The following is a 17194-nucleotide window of genomic DNA, read 5'->3' on the forward strand; positions in this document are numbered from 1 at the left end:
TCACCAGATGGCCATGTTCACCATAAGGGTATTGGATACCTCTTGATGCCTTCCTGTAACTTATGGTAGTACAGTACTCTGAGAGTGAAATGCTAATGGTGTATTTATGACCCACCCCCCAAATATAGGCCCTGGTGTATCTTTTTAGGACTTTTGTTTCATATAGTTTCAAAAGGGAATTTCCAGATAAAAGCGATGTGTGGGCTCCAGGTGAGTGCTGTTTATGCTCATTTTTACTACTTACATGTTTGACTTTTTTAGCCGTACCTTTTTATTTATCAGCTTGAAGTTACTAGTAAAATAAACAAAAATTTGTCTTAGTAGCAGTAGCTGTGATCATAAACTCTTGTCACTGGCATGCTGTTTTTTCTTTTTTCTTGGCTGTGCGCTGATGAAGGACTCTCGGTGGGGAGACAGAGATTCTGAAGGCACTTGGAGGAAAGGACCAGAAGCTGACTCTGAGTGGAGGAGAGGTCCACCAGAGAAGTAAGTAATGGAAACAGTGCCCCTTATCCAGGTTTGTAGGGATGAGCAAAGAGCACTGAGAAATTGGGTACAAATCTACCAAGTAGTCACTTTTATATGTTTATTTTATTTTATTTTTTTGAGGCAGAGTTTCACTCTAGCCCAGGCTGACTTGGAATTCACTATGTAGTTTCAGGGTGACCTTGAACTCACAGAGATCCTCCTACCTCTGCCTCCTGAGCTGGCTAGTAATCACATTTTTAAGTAATTTACTTCAACATTGCTCTGACTGACCTATACATCTTCAGAAATAAATTCATATACATATATATATTTGTCTTTTGTTTTATTTTCTAAGGTAGGGTCTCACTCTAGCTCAGGCTGACCTGGAATTCACTATGTAGTTTCAGGGTGGCCTCAAACTCTCAGCTATCCTCCTACCTCTGCCTCCCGAGTGCTGGGATTAAAGGCGTACGCCACCACGCCCGGCTTTGTTGTTGTTGTTTTTGAGGTAGAGTCTCACTCTAGCACCAGCTGACCTGGAATTCACTCTGTAGTCTTAGGCTGGCTCGAATTCATGGCGATCCTCCCACCTCTGGCTCCCAAGTGCTGGGATTAAAGGTGAGCACCACCATTATTATTTTTTATTTTTATTTTTCGGGCAGGATCTTACTCTAGCCCAGGCTGACTTGGAACTCATTCTGTAGCTACCCAGACTTGCCTTGAACTCATGGCAGTCATCTCACCCCACCCTCCTGAGCTCTGGGACTAAAGACACATGTCACTATGCCCTATTTTTGTCCATAGGTTTTTATTTATTTTTATTTTTTTTCTGTTTATTCTTATTTATTTGAGAGCAATAGAGAGAGAAAGGCAGAAAGGGGGGGAGAGTGGGTGCGCCGGGGCTTCTAGCCACTGCAATTGAACTCCAGATGCATGCACCCCCTTGTGCATCTGGTTAATGTGGGTCCTGGGGAATCGAACCTTGAACTGGGACCCTTAGGCTTCACAGACAAGTGCTTAACCGCTAAGCCATCTTTCCAGCCCGGTTTTTATTTATTTATTTGAGAGAGAAGCAGAGAGAGAATGGGCATGCCAGGGCCTCCAGCCACTGCAAACAAACTCCAGGTGTGTGCCTCACCTGGTGCATCTGGCTTTATGTGGGTACTGGGGAATCAAACCTGGGTCCTTTGACTTTGCTGGCTAGTGCTTTAACCTCTTAAGTCATCTCTCCAGCCTCATTTTTTCATTGCTTTTTTTTTTTTTTAAATGAAAGAATTGGCAAGTTAGGGCTTCCAGCTTCTGCAGTTGAAATGCAGATGTGTGCACACCCGTGACCTTGTCTGTGGGATCTGGAAAAGTTAAACATGAGTCCTTAGGCTTCATAGGCAAGCACATTAGCCACTAAGCCATCTTTCCAGCTACCCTGCCCCCTCCTTTTTTTTTTTTTTTTGGATAGAGAATGAGAACAGCTTCACCAGGGCCTTTCAGCCACTGTGTATGAACTCCAGAAGTGTGCCTCCATATGCGCATGAGTGACATTGCCCACTGCGTGCATCTCTTGCTTCTGGCTACGTGGGACCTGGAGATTTGATGATGCATTCTTAGGCTTTGCAAGCAAGCACCTTAACCACTAAGCCATCTCTCTAGCCCTGTCCATAGGTTTTTAATTCCATAATCTAGCAGTATTGAGTAATGGAATATGAATGAACAGTTTGATAGCAGTTTAGTGTGTATGTCAGTGGACACGTGTAACCTAGTGCACATGGAGGTCAGAGGACAGCCTTGAGTGCTGGTCTTTGCCTTCCACCTTGTTTGAGGAAGGGTCTTGTTCACTGCTGTGTTTACAAAAGGCTTGCAAGCTTGAGAACATTGGGATTCTTGTCTCCATTTCCCTTTTATATCCCCCCCCCTCCTTTTTTTGAGATTTTGAGTTAGTCTAGATCAGGCTTGCTTTGAACTCACAGCTTTTCTCCTAGCCCTGTCTTCCAAGTGCTGGGATTAAAGGTGTGTACCACCATACTATCGGCTCCATAATATTTTCTTTTTTTTGGGGGGGTTTTAGGTAGGGTTTCACTCTGTCCAGGCTGACCTGTAATTCACTATGTAGTGTCAGGGTGGTCTCGAATTCATGGCAATTCTCCTACCTCTGCCTCTCTCTGCCACCATGCCGGGAAACTCCATAACATTTCTATAGATAGATTTCATAACCCTTTCATTTTTTTAAATATGTGGTACTGAGTATGGAAGCTAGTGAATAGTAGGCAAACACTTTCTTTATCACTGAGCTCTATGCCCAGCCCCTGAATTAGCCTTTAAAATAATGACTAGTGGTGGATTGGATTACTGGCTTTTAATTTCTCTATAAAAATTAAGTTTGGAAAGTTCTTTCTAAGATGCATAGAAGTCCAGGTGTTCTTGCAGATAACCTTCTTGTAGGCTGATTTCCTGCTTTTTGATCTATGTGTTGATATAACATACTAGATTTTGAGAAATTGTTATTTGGAAAACATTTATTTTATTTTGAGAGAGAGAGAGGGTGGAGGGAGAGAATGGGCATGCCAGGACCTTCAGTCACTGTAAACAAACTATAGATTCATATACCACTTTGTGCATCTGGCTTATATGGGTCCTAGGGTGTCGAACCTAGGTCCTTTGGCATCACAGGCAAACACCTTAACCACTAAGCCATCTGTTCAGCCTGGAAAAAAAGTTAAAAAATAGTTTTTAAAGTATTTATTTACAAGCAGAGAGAAAAAGAAACAGGCATGCCAGGGCCTCTAGCTGTTGCAAACAAACTACAGGTGCATGCCCCACTGTGCATCTGGCTTTACGTGGGTACTGGGGAATTGAACTTGGTCATTAGTCTTTGCAGGCAGTCTCCTTAACTGTTGAACCATTTCTAGCCCTGGGAAACTTTTTTCCTGAGGCAGGATCTCTCTCACTCTAGCTCAGGCTGACCTGGAATTCACCATGTAGTTATGTAGACTCAGTGTAATCTTGGTCCTCCTATTGCTGCTTCCCTCCTGCTGGGATTAAAGGTGTGCGCCATCACACCTGGCATGGAAAACATTTTTAAAAAGGACCAGAATTAATGAATTTACAGGTGATTTATAAGAATGAATGAAAGTTTGCTAAAAGATTAATTTCCTTTCTTGAAAAATTGTTCTTAAAAGACATGTGTCTTGTTTCTTTCTAGGGATTGGAGACGAGGAGAAGGGAGAGATGAGGAGAGGTCTCACAGGAGAGATGAAGACCGACCAAGGCGTTTGGGGGATGATGAGGAGAGGGAGTCTTCTCTTAGGCCAGATGATGATCGAATCCCCAGGCGCAGCCTGGATGATGACAGAGGTCCTAGACGTGGTCTTGATGAAGATCGCTTCTCTCGCCGTGGGGCAGATGATGACCGTCCTTCCTGGCGCAATGCAGATGATGACAGGCCTCCCAGGCGAATTGGTGATGATGACAGGGGAAGCTGGCGTCATGCCGAGGACGACAGACCCCCTAGGCGAGGCATAGATGATGACAGAGGAAGTTGGCGTACATCTGATGAGGACAGAGGACCTAGACGTGGGATGGATGAGGACCGGGGGCCAAGGCGCGGAGGTGCTGATGATGAGCGATCATCCTGGCGCAATGCTGATGAAGACCGGGGTCCCAGGCGGGGCATGGATGATGACCGGGGTCCCAGGCGGGGGTTGGATGATGACAGAGGACCTTGGAGGAATGCTGATGATGACAGGATCTCCAGGCGTGGTGCAGATGATGACAGGGGGCCTTGGAGAAACATGGACGATGATCGGATCTCTAGAAGAGCTGATGATGATCGGATTCCCAGGCGGGGTGATGACTCAAGACCTGGTCCCTGGAGACCATTTGTCAAGCCAGGTAAAGTACTGGGAATAGTCAGATGCTGTATATTTACATGTAGGAGGTGAAACTTGAATGGGTAAATGAAAGATTGTATTATCTTATTTTTTAAAATTTGTGACAATGTTTATTTAGCTCACAATTTTGTAGGCTCAGGGGTATAACACATTTATTCGCACTGGTTTAGTTCTTTCTGGTTTTTCTAGGTAGGATCCCACACTAGCGCAGGCTGACCTGGCATTCACTATATGGTCTCAAGGCTGACCTCAAACTCATGGTGATCTTCCTATCTCTGCCTCCCAAATGCTGGGATTAAAGTTGTGTGCCACCATGCTAGGTCTGGCTCAGTTCTTGAAATAGGTTTTTTTTTTTTTTTTAAACTTAACCTTTGACGACTTCCACAAATATAGACAAATATATCATGATAGTAATGACCTCCCACCTCCATCTTTTTACCCCTTCCAGAATCCTACCTCTACTGAATCCTGTCTTCTTTTCAATTGGTCTCGTTATGCAGGTCTCGTGTAGCTAGTGTCAGCCACCGTGATGACATGAAATAATTTTCTACATTAGTTTTTTTTTTTTTTTTTTTTTTGGAGGTAGGGTCTCACTCTAGCTCAGGCTGACCTGGAATTCACTATGTATTCTCAGGGTGGCCTTGAACTCATGGTGATCCTCGTATCTCTGCCTCCCCAGTGCTGGGATTAAAGGCGTGCGCCACCACACCTGGCCTACATTAGTGTCCCCCCCCCCAAACAAATGCCTGAGCACTGATTTTTTTTTGTTTGTTTGTTTGTTTGTTTTTTGAGGTAGGGTCTCTCTCTAGCCCAGGCTGACCTGGAATTCACTATGGAGTCTCAGGGTGACCTCGAACTCACGGCAATCCTCCTACCTCTGCCTCCCAAGTGCTGGGATTAAAGGCGTGCGCCACCACGCCCGGCTCTGAGCACTGATTTTTATGCCTAAATTTTGCTCTTGGGATTCCACACTCCCAAAACTTGGAATAACCTAATTTTTCTCTTCTGTGTTGATACTAGACTTGGGACTTTTCATTTGCTGCTTGTTGCTTTGAAGCTCTTTTCTTTCTGTACTGATCCCTGATGTTGTGATGTAGTCTTGGGTTTTATCCTGGACCAGTCTTAGAAGTTAGAATGAAAGTGTATGTATTTCAGTGTCCATACTCCTTTGGGATTACACATGGAGGAACTTACTTTTCTACCTTCCTATCTGATTTTTGCCTGCCTTACCCTTTCACATGATTCATGGAGTTCTATGTTAAAGATAGTGTGTCTGCTGCCTGTGACAACTGCATGTTCTACAGAATAGTATGTCTCTACCTAGGGCCTTAGTGACACTTTAACTTACACAAAATGTCTCACCCCTTTCCTCCCAAACACACATGGTCTTCTCTTCAGGGACATCACTACCTGGGTAAGCTAGAAGACTAGGTATACCACTCCAACCTGCTCTTTGTTTCATCCTTGTTGTTGTCTGTCATCTCAGTCTCGCCTTTTTAAAATCCACCCCCTTGTATTCCTGCTGCTTACACAGTTGGGTTTCTGCAACCATCGTTTGAGCTCCTGCTCTGAGTGCTACCTGGTCTCTACTGTCTTTCTCACTCCCTGTTCTTTTTGTAGAAACCAGAGTAATCCATTCTGAGTTCAGATGGAACTGGACATGCTTCTTAACTTTTGATTGTTGGTGGTTTCTGTATATGTATATATTCATTTGAGAGAGAAAGAGGCAGATAGTGAGAGAGGCCTCCAGCCACTGTAAACAAACTCCAGGCCCTTGCACCCCCTTGTGCATCTGGTTTATGTGGATCCTAGGGAATCAAACCAGAGTCGTTAGGCTTCACAGGCAAACATGTTAATGGATAAGCCATTTCTCCAGCCCCCCCTCACATTATTTATTTTATTACTATTTGAGAGAGATTGTGTGTGAGTGCACACACACTGGGGCCGTTAGCCACTGCATACGAATTTGAGATGCATGTGCCACCTTGTGCATCTGGCTTGCATGGTTCCCTAGGGAATCGAACTTGGTTCTTTGGCTTTGCAGGCAATCACCTTAACCACCAAGCCATCTCACCAACCCTTTTTCTTCTCACTGTGTGACCTTGGACAAACGATTTTCTTGCTTAATGTAAATGGTACTATCAGTATAGGTGATTCTCAGTAACTGGTCATATTATATAAAGTTGTATGAATACTGAGAAATCCTGTAGGAAATACAAGTTTGGGTTCCTTTCAATCTATGGTCACATTTCTTTGGGTTCACCCATCAATATGTAACTTGTTTTTTATGGTTTTTGTTTAAACCACCTTATTAAAACAATACTGATTCATTACAGCTAACAGTGGCCTGCAGTGTTAAAACTCATGCTTGAATGAAGCTTGTCTAACATGCATTTTCCTCTTACAGCACCTATAGCAATCTAGTGCTTGGGGACTTGAGCACTTCAGCCATCTTTGGGGTACAGTTCAACAGTGAAAGTCACTAGCAAAACCCACAAAGATGTGAAAAACATAGCATTAGACTCCTCAAAGTCCACTTGCCTGTAATAAGAAAACAAACTAAAAGCAGAGTGCATCAGAAAACCCACTTGTTTTTCCTGCTCTGAGAGTGACTATAAAATGTAACAAGCATTGACTTGAGGGCTACTACAGCTTTTAGCAAGTACAGAATCTTACAATAATGACGATTGATTTAGCTATGGGTAGGATTTAAAAAATGGGTAGTAAGCAGAAGGTTTTAAGTTAGTACTTTGGTACATGTTAATGTTAGTAACAAAGATAATTATAGCTTTGAGCTATAATATGCTGACATTGAAACCTCCTGGTGCTTCTTACAATATTAATAGGTTCAGACATCCATAGCCACATGTGACACCACTGGGCAAGATCCAAGCATTTATCCTTGTTTTATGTCTAGATGGTAGGCGAGGAGTGGCAGAGGGCAGGCATAGGAAAGAATATTTTGGTGATGAAAAGTTGCCTAAGTGTAAATCCATGCTTGGGGGTGTAATTTCTATCAAAAAAGAACAATTCAATCTGGACCTTGGATATACATATCAGAAAAACTGTTTGCTGATATGTAGGCTTTGTGTGCCCTTAGGGTTATTTATTTTTGTTTGTTTGTTTTGTTTTCTTCCAAGTAGGGTCTCCCTCTAGCCTAGGCTGACCTGGAATTTATTACAGTCTCAGGCTGACCTTGATCTCACAGTGACCCTTCTCCCTCTGCTTCCCGCCTTCTTTAGGGTTTATTTTTATTTTTCTCTTAATGATTTCGGAGTGTCCTTAGGTAAGTTGGGAAAAAAGTGTTGCTTTTTTTTTTTTTAATTTTGTTAATAGGTGGATGGAGAGAGAAAGAAAAAGCCAGAGAAGAAAGTTGGGGTCCACCTCGAGAGTCAAGACCTTCAGAAGAACGTGAATGGGATAGAGACAAAGAGAGAGATAGAGACAATCAAGACCGTGAGGAGAATGAGAAAGATTCGGAAAGGGAGAGAGAAAGAGAGCGAGATGGCGAGCGTGAGGATCGCTTCAGAAGACCCAGGTTGTATACTGTTTGCAGAGTGACAGGCTTCTTGTAAATGGTCTGCAAACAAAACCAACCTCCCTCCCAGCAAGGGGTGGGGCAAGAGAGCATCCATGCACAGTCTCTTGCTGCTGCAAACAAACTCCAGACACATGTGCCACTCGTTGGGCTTTTTGTGGGTGCTGGGGAATTTGAATCTGGTCCATCAGGGCTTTCAAGCAAGCGCCTTTAACCACTGAACTATTTTCCCAGCCCTAGAATATCCTTTCTTTCCACTACCTGTCACTCACAAGGTAGCTTTCCATTTGTAGCCCAGGCTGACCTTGAATTTAGCGATCCACCTTTGCCTCCTGAGTGCTGGGATTAAAGGCATGTGCCACCATGTCCTTCTAGAATAAACTTTTTCCTTTTGGTGTTTTTGAGGTAGGATTTTACTCTGGCCCTGGTTGACCTCAAATTCACTATGTAGTCTTAGGGTGGCCTTGAACTCATGGTGATCCTTTTACCTCTGCCTCCTTATTGCTGGGATTAAAGGAGTGTGCCACCACACCTGGCTGTAGAATAGACTTTTTTTGGGGGGGGAAGGGGAGGGTTCTAGGTAGAGTCTCACTCTGGCCCAGACTGACCAGGAATTCACTATGTAATCTCAGAGTGGCCTCGAACTCATGGCAATCCTACTTCTGCCTTCCAAATGTTGGGATTAAAGGTGTGTGCCACCATGCCCGGCTTCTTTTTTGTTTTTTTAAATGTTTTATTTATTTGAGAGAGAGAATGGGTATACCAGGCCCTCTAGCCACTACAAATGAACTCCAGACACATATGCTACCTTGTGCATCTGCCTTTATGTGGGTCCTTAGGCTTCATAGGCAAGTGCCTTAACTGCTAAATCATATCTCCAGCCCACTCTTTACTTTTATTTGCAGTAAAAGTTCTACCTTGTTCTCTGTCAGAATGCCTTGCACTAATAAATGCACTGTTCAATCTGACTTTGTGCAAGGATGGAAAATTTTCTTTTTGGTTTTTCGAGGTAGGGTCTCATTCTAGCCCAGGGTGACCTTGAACTTACTCTGTCCTCCTACGTCTGCCTCCTGAGTGCTGGAATTAAAGGTGTGGCCTAAGGATGGAAATTTTTTGTTGACTGCTCGGTGTGGCAGCCAGAAGCCTTATGTGGTTGTTGACCACTTAGAATGTATGTTGTGCTACTATCAACATCCAATAAATTTAAGTAGCCACATGTGCATACTGGCTTTCATGTGTGTGGAACCAATAGGCCAATCTAGGTGTCTGCTCCTTATGCTAGTGGTATCACATTGGGTCAGATGGGTAAAACCTAAGCATCAACTCGGACATGATGTGTCACTTAGAATTCCATGTTATGTTTCAAGAACAAGTGCTTGACTTGTCCTGTTTCATTCATGGCTGCAGGGATGAAGGTGGCTGGAGAAGAGGACCAGCTGAGGAATCCTCGAGCTGGAGAGACTCAGGTCGCCGCGATGATAGGGAGAGGGATGACAGGCGGCGGGAGAGAGATGATCGTCGTGACCTGAGAGAGAGACGAGATTTAAGAGACTTAAGAGATGACAGAGACCGGAGAGGGCCTCCCCTCAGATCGGAGCGAGAAGAAGGTAGAGACATTTGGCTCCCAGTAGGGCTTTTCTGTAATTTACCTTGTAGTTTTGTATGAACACCCAGAATAATTGTACTTACTCACCTTAGAACTCAGTTCTTATTCATCCAAGTGGTCAGGTTGTCACATGCGCTTGTCTCTAAAGTCAGTATACTAATAGACCAAGTTGGTGATAAGCAGTTTTATTCATGATGTTTAGTGGGGAAAAAAAACCAGAGCAGTCTGTCAGTCAAAGACTTGGGTAAAGCTGAATATAAGCACTCTTTAAAGTTGTAATGCTTGTAGCTTCAGTAAAGACTAGTTAAAATGTCCATTGTACTTCTTTTATCATTTTGCTTTAGTTACTTTGGGTTTTTTGAAGCAGAGTCTACGTCAAGCTCAGGGTGGCTGTGAATTCATGGCTACCATTCTACTTGGCCTTCTGAGTGCAGAGGTTGAGATTAAGTGCCTGGCTCTCATATACTTTTGATGTTCTGTCTGCACAGCAGCATCATGTAACTTTTGACAGCTGTAACTTAAAATTTCCTATTTTATTGGTAATTTATTAAAATTCAACAAGAGCCCCCCCCCCAATCCTTTAAATTTAAATTTTTCATTCAGCCAATTTTTTTTGTCATCTTGTGTTAAAAATTATTAGGGTACTTCCATGGCCAATAATTTTTGCTGTTTGGCAAGTTTTCTTTTGGTAACTTTGTCAGAAATTACATGGGGCTTTTATAATTTTGTGATTCTGTATTGTTTGTTGTATAGGACTTGAGTGATATGAGACAGGCATTTCTGTTGTTTCAGTTCTGTTTAGTTAGAACCAATAGAATTGTACAAGTTCATGTTTTAAAAGTTTTAAAAATTCAACTTTTCTAGTAAGCTCTTGGAGACGTGCTGATGACAGGAAAGATGACCGGACAGAAGAGCGTGATCCACCTCGCCGTGTTCCTCCCCCGGCTCTTTCAAGGGAGCGAGAAAGAGAGCGAGAACGAGAAAGAGAGCGAGAGCGGGAGGGTGAAAAGGAGAAGACCTCATGGAGAACCGAGAAAGATAGGGAATCTCTCCGTCGTACTAAAAATGAGACTGATGAAGATGGATGGACCACGGTACGACGTTAAGTCCCATGGTGGAGTCAGACTTGTGTCTTACATAAGTGTGATCACATTAGAAGATTATTATACTTGTGCTTCAACCCATCTGAATTGGATTCTTTAATGTTGTCTCACCATAACACAAAAGCATGAACTTGTATTAATCCTATATAATAGATTGATCATGCACCATACCCACAGAAGGTTGGAAAACCATGCCATTTTCTGGAATTTAAGGTGTTGCATTATTTCATCAATCATTTGTTTACAAAAAAAAACCTAAAAAATAAAAATGTGAACCCTTCAGGTGTTAATACCTGTATCTTGGTATAAAACTGATTTTTTTCATTTGATTTTGAAATATCAAACTAATTTGGAATAAGGTAAGGTTCTGTTACAGCATTTGAAGACCTTTAAAACCAATGGATCTGAAACCGTTTTCATACCGTTTAGTGTGGAACCATGTACCTCTGTACCTCTGGTATTTTGAGGTATTTACTATTAACTAAATTTACAAAGTTTTTAGGTTCAGATAAGTGTGGTGAGGGTTACCAACATTGGCTACAGTGGGGTTTTCTGTAGGTTTTACTTGAGAAGGTGAGTATGAAGCAATTTGCAGTCATTATTGTGGTGACAAGATTGCGTGAGTACAGATCCAAGAGTCCAGCTTTGAAATTATAAAGCCTTTGGTAAAATTATTGCTGAGTTTTTTTTCTGTTGCCAATAGAAAATTGCTTTTCCATGAATGGAGAATTCATGCCTTTCAAGCATTTTAAATGACAATATTTATAAACGTGGTTTGGAGGAATTGTTTAAATTCTTTTTCCTAATTTTCTTTCTCTTCAGAATAGATTCTTTCAAGTAACTTGTAGTAATGACTGTGCTGCCTTCAATTCTGGAGTGTAGTGGCTATGTTCAAGATTAACTATTTGGTCTTATTGAAGCCAACACAGAACTTGCTGCTGTGTTTTTTTTTTTTTTCTTCAGTGATAAAAATAAAATACTTACAGAATTTGTCTTAGTGTTGGTTTGTTAATGGTGGTATGTTTGCATGTTTGCTTGAATTTATTTTACTTAGGTTTTTATTAATGGCATGAAATAATACCACTTGTTGAGGATTAAAAAAATAGAAAATAACTTAAATATAACAAAAAGCAAATCTGACTAGGATGTTTCTTCTAAAGTTCTCAGTCATTAATTGAAATTCCTTAGGTTTCTTTGAAATACTGTAGAGGGGTGTGCATTAGCTACCACTTTGGGTTTTCACCTGGAATTAGAAAAAAAATCATGGTTAGTTTCAGGGAATGTTCACAACTTTACAGTGGCTGTAGGCATAATAAATTATTATTATAGTGGTGAAAATTTCTATTGATACTGCTTCAAGGCCAGAAAAGGGAGTTAGCAGTGCTTTTCTACTTAATATGGTTTTGTTGTTACATCACTTTTTAAACACTTTGTATCTGGCATTTTATACAAGTAAAAGAACTTAAGATTGTTGATTATATTTGGGGCAGTAACCTGTTGAGTTTGTTAAAGGAGAGCAGAGTATATGATCGATTTAATCAGTCAAATGTAGATTGGGCACAAATACTTGAGTAATAGGTTTCAAGGCTAGTCTGCAGACACACCCTTTCAGCCCACTTTCCAGTCACATGCTCTCTGTTTTTTGTGAGTCAGTCCTGGGAACAGGGTGAAGGGAGGATTTGGTGATGCTTTGTGATCCAGCCCTTGGCTGCCTGGTCTCAGACCTCCTTCCAGGTTTAAGGAAAACTGAATCCTACTTATGCGTGTGCCATGTGGTTCCCCACGCTCCCAGTGGCTTCTGCAGTTTTCATGCCAATTGAGCACTTGTGTTGAATCGTCTGTGCCTGAGGGTGGAGACTTGGCCTCCCAAGAGTCTGCATCCCACTTGTCCAGAGTGCCATTAGGAGGTGAGCACTTGCATATGGATGCTGTTAGTCAGGAACTGTCTGGGCCAGGTGTGGTGCTGCATGTCTGTAATCCAAACACTCTGCAAACTCTTGGCTTTTAACCAGAGGAGTCATCTCCCCAGCCAGTCCCAGCATTTTGGAGGGTGAGGCAGAATTTTAAGCTTGAGGTAGTTGACATCCCATCTCATCTAGGTATACAGTTGGGACTTTGAGGTTGGGTCTTCCTCTAGCCCAGGTTGACCTGGAGCTCCTGGTATTCCTACTTTATGATCCTGCAGAGTACTGGGATTCTAACACTTCTTTGAAGTGTACCTACACATTTGTGATGCGATAGTTTTTTTTCCCCTTAAATATGTGGGGTATGCGTGTGTCATGGTGCATGTGTGGTCTGAGGACATTTGCCGAGTGTCCTTCCACTTTGCTCAAGACAACTGATGGTCTCGCTTGTGTTTTTGCTGCTTCACATGTGCCAGGCTAGCTGGTCTGCAAGCTTTCAGGATTCTCCTGGCTGTGCCCCTCACTGCTGTAGAATGTTGGGATCATACCATCTTGCTTCTAGCTTTATGTAAGCACTGGTGTGCTAGTAAGCACCTTTAACCTGCTGAGTCATCTCCCCCACACCTTATTTGTGGTAGTTTTAAAACGCATGGTTCTGGTTTAACGTGTGAGATGAAAGTTCTAGTCAGAGCTACTCTGCCACTTCTGAAAGGGAAAAATAAAGTGCAAAACAGGTAAAAGCCACTGGTAGTAGAAGCCTGAAATAAGAACAAGCTACCGTAGCTTGTGTCGCCAGTTAGTTTACAGGACTCAGTTTTATGGCTGCAGTACGTTTTTTTTTAGGCAGGAGGTAACTTTGTCACACTATTGTGTCCCCACCCCCCTTTCAGTCCTGGGTATTGAACCTAGAGTTTTGTGCTTGCTAGGCAGGCAAGAGCACTGACCAGTCTCTAGCCCATAACTTCTGAGTTTCCTTACCCTAAACAAATATGATTTTGCAAAATGTTTCAAAGTTTCACGTTGCGTCCCAAGGATTAATTTTTCGATGAATATGGTTGTGTCCTTGTGTAGAATAGAAAACTATGGTAGTACTCTCTTCATAGATAGGCACTTAGGATATCTTAGCCAGAACGCAGGCAAATTTAACACAGTGGCTAGATCGCATGTAAGATACTTTGAGATTGACCCTTATACTCCAAGCTGGCCTTAAATTTGCCATGTAGCTGAGGCTGATCTTGAACATTGTAATGCCTGTACTTTCCATGTGTTGGCACCATAGGCTTTTGCCACCATGTGGAGTACTTTTGAAATGTCAGTATAATGGCTAGACTAGTAGGTGTGAGTGTACCTTTAAGCCCTCCCAATACTCTTCATAAAAATGCCATGCTCCAGTGTTCCAGCTCTGGTAAGACATTAGAATGCCAGGTGCATTAAGTGCATGCCATTAATGATTCAAGTTAAGTGTTGATATGTTGGTACCTTGCACCCGAGACCTCCGGAAATGTCTGCTGTGACTTGAAAAGCTGAATTGCCACCTTTACTTTTGGTCCAGAGGATGTTGTGATGTTTACAGTCGCCTTTGAAAAGGCAGACCTGTGGGAGAATTCTGAATTCATTGACCTGAAAAAGTTCTCAGAGAAAATGTTTTCTAGCAAAAGAGAACAAGGTATTAATGGTTTTATTAAGCTACTTAAGCTTAGGCCCAAATTGCAGTTCTTTGAGGCTAAGACTAACAGGGATGGATAATTTTTTCCCTTAAGTTATTTCCTCCTGCTATCCATGCCCCACGTCCTTTGTACCTGATACACCTTCGTTTGACCAAAAGGCTAACAGCTACTTAGTATTTTTTTTTTAACGGCAGCTTCTATTACAAATTAGCTCTTTGATGTGAAAGCATTCTTACTCCTAATGCCCCAGGCAAGTCCTCCTGGGGGCTTTATATACAGACTACCTCTCTTGCTGCTACTTCTAGATAGTGGTGGTTGTGCATTCCATTTTCATCCTTGCCTCTTACACCCAGTCTTGATGGTAGGTAGCGATGCCACAGTACAGTGTTCAGCATGAGAACTTGGAAGTGAACACAGGGTTAGGGAACGGGTTGCCTGAAGAGTAGGTTTAATCTCACACACAGCGGGGGAGATTCCAGAAGCTGACAAGGGTCATCGGTAAGCGGGAATACCAAGGAGGCCGGTTCCAACCAAACTGCCTTTTAAATGGCGCACACTCCGAAGGCTGCACCTCCTACGTGGCCTGAAGCTCAGACACAGCCCCGAAGGGAACCTTCTGGATCTCAGGTTTTACATTAGCCTCCCGAGATCTTGTATTAGAAGCCCTAAAATTATACAATCCGGTTGAGTTAACACTGCTCTTGCTTTTCTCACTTTTGATCTTTATACCAAAACATTTGTAAAGAACTGGACACGGTGAAGGTGCATAGAGAAAATGCCAAGTAGCAGGTTACAGGTGAGACTAATTCATACACTGTTACTGTATAAATACACAAGTTATTTCTTAAACAGCACCATTTCCAAGTGTATACACACGATAGTTATGACTTGGCACGAATTTTGAGGGTGGGAAAGTCTACTTCCTAGTTCAGTGAAAGATCTGGCACATGAAAGGGCAAGGGGCTGTATTCTCTACCTGCTACGGACTGACTGCCTTTTGACCTCCAGCTAGGACAGAAACAAGCCACAAGGGGGTAACGCCCTCCCAAATACATAACCATAAAGGTACTAAACCTTCACTTCTAACGAAGCTACCAAGGGCTCGCTTCACCTGGAATAATGGAGTAACTAAGGACAACTCGGATATTAATTGCATTAAATAGTCATTTTGCCGACATTCCATAAAATCGTCAGTTTTAAGCTCAGTTTCCGAGGCTATTAAAAATATTCTAGACCTAGTGAAGTGCCTCCACTCATAAAATGAAACATCCAAGATCAGAGACAATTTCATACTGCTGCGCATCTTAACATAGGTCGACGTACACAGTAAACAAACAGTGCCTGTCAGTCGCCACATTTCAGCCAGCGGAATACACACTTAAGACCTCGCCGCAAACTACAAACTTGAGGCCAAATTTTAAAAAAATTAAAAAAAAAATCAAGATTTTAGCGTCGAGACTCAACTGCTCCGCCGTTCCCAGTAATCGCATACGGCTGGCTTCTGAAAAAGCAACCCAGAAGACGTCCCAAGTGGAGCCCCCCACCCCCGCCAGCTGAGCTCCGAGCCTGCCCACAGCTTAGGGGTGGGGGAGTGGAGACGGGGTTCAGACCCGAGTGCATGCGGGCGGGGTCGGGTGCCCGTAGATCGGATCCGGGGGCTCAGCGTAGCTTCTTGCCGGACAGGCTGTCCCGGGTGCCTCGCGGCGGGGGCGGCGGCGGGGGCGGGCGCGCGGCGGCCGGCGGCGGCACTTTGGAGAGCGGGCAGTACTTGATGGTGTGCGCGTTGTCGCCGCTGGCGCCGCACAGGGGGCACGTGTAGCGGCGCAGCACCGGGCACAGCACCCGCCCGTCGGGGCCCTTCAGGATGTGGGTGGTGTAGAGCGCCACGGCCTCCTTGTTGTTCCGGCAGAACACGCACACCTGCAGCTCGGGCTTGAGCAGCCGGGCGGTGGCCGCCCCGGAGGCCGCGTGCAAGCGCGGCTCGGCCGCCCACGCCGGGACGCGCTCCTCGCGCGGCGTCACCTCGGCGCTGGCGGCGGCGGCGGGCGCGCAGCCCAGCAGCACGGCGGCGGCGCGGCCCGCGAAAGGGCTGAGCTCGGCGAAGCGCTCCTCCAGCAGCCCGGCCTCGGCGGGGCCCGCGCACAGCTCCAGCGCTCGCAGCTCCAGCGCGCCGCCCACGTAGCGGCCCCGGGACCCCGGCTCGTCGCTGCAGTCGTCGTCGTCGTCTTCGTCGTCGTCGTAGTCGACCGGTCCCAACGTCGGCCCCAGCGCCCCGGGGCCGGCTCCCGCGTGGGGGGAGCAGCAGGAGGAGGAGGAAGAGGAAGGCGGGGAGCCACCGCCGTCGCCGCGGGCGCAAGCCAGGCGCGGCTCGCCGTCCACCGCCTTGGTGATGAGCGTGGCGAGTCCCAGGTAGTCGTTCCACGAGCTGAAGGGCTGCGGGTGCGCCGGGCCCTGGGCGCTCACGTAGCGGGCGCTGGGCACGAGCGCCATGGGCGCGGGGACGCGGCCGCGGCGGGGCGAGCGCGGCGCCCAGGGGAAAGCCTCCATGGGCGGGCTGCGGGCCGCGCACCGCCTCCCCCCGCCGCCGCCGGCGCGGGCCGGACGGACGGGACGCGCCGAGCCTGCCCGCCGGCCAGCCGCGGGGTGGGGCCCGCCTCTCTGCCTTTTATCGGGTCCGCTCCTCCCCCGCGCCCCTCCTCGCGGACGTGGCCCTGCCCCCTGCGCTCCCCCGCCCGGGCCCCCTTCGCCCGCGCCCCGGACGGAGGCGGAGCAGAGGCGGGGGGCGGGCGGACGGTGCGCGCGCCCCGCTCCTCTCCTCTCCTCTCCGGCCCGCGCCCCGCCTCCCCAGCCCGAGAACTGCGGGACGCCCGCCGCCGTCCCCGGCGCTCACTGGCTGCGGACCCCGCGTCTCGGAGCCACCGGCGCCGCTCCCGATGCTGATTGGTGGCGCCCGGGAAAGGGGCGTGCGCGCTTTGAGGCCACCGGGAAAGTAGGGGAGAGGGGCTGGGGCGACGGCGGCCGGGA

General features: G+C 45.6%; 2 protein-coding genes across 3 annotated transcripts in view; one reads left to right on the forward strand and one right to left on the reverse strand.

Annotated features, from left to right (window-relative positions):
- Positions 1-10898, forward strand: part of Eif3a (eukaryotic translation initiation factor 3 subunit A) — a 42927-nt gene extending 32029 nt beyond the window's left edge. The window contains exons 18-22 of the mRNA XM_004659296.2: positions 398-486; positions 3665-4353; positions 7689-7890; positions 9298-9497; positions 10361-10898. Coding sequence (XP_004659353.2) covers positions 398-486; positions 3665-4353; positions 7689-7890; positions 9298-9497; positions 10361-10602 — 1422 coding nt within the window. The 3' untranslated portion in view covers positions 10603-10898. The remainder of the gene's footprint in view (positions 1-397; positions 487-3664; positions 4354-7688; positions 7891-9297; positions 9498-10360) is intronic.
- A 3267-nt stretch (positions 10899-14165) lies between these two features.
- Nanos1 (nanos C2HC-type zinc finger 1) lies at positions 14166-16717 on the reverse strand. Of its 2 annotated transcripts, XM_045146160.1 has the most exons (2): positions 16540-16717; positions 14166-16470 (listed from the first exon to the last, which is right to left on the reverse strand). In XM_045146160.1, exons 1-2 carry the CDS (start codon positions 16715-16717, stop codon positions 15830-15832), a joined length of 819 nt encoding a protein of 272 aa, XP_045002095.1. In that variant the 3' UTR covers positions 14166-15829. The 2 variants fall into 2 exon arrangements, with proteins under 2 accessions (XP_045002095.1, XP_045002089.1); XM_045146154.1 differs by having other exon boundaries at positions 14166-16717.
- Positions 16718-17194: the final 477 nt, after the last annotated feature.

This window comes from Jaculus jaculus, chromosome 1, assembly GCF_020740685.1.
Source record: "Jaculus jaculus isolate mJacJac1 chromosome 1, mJacJac1.mat.Y.cur, whole genome shotgun sequence".
In the NCBI taxonomy this organism is placed as follows: Eukaryota; Metazoa; Chordata; class Mammalia; order Rodentia; family Dipodidae; genus Jaculus; species Jaculus jaculus.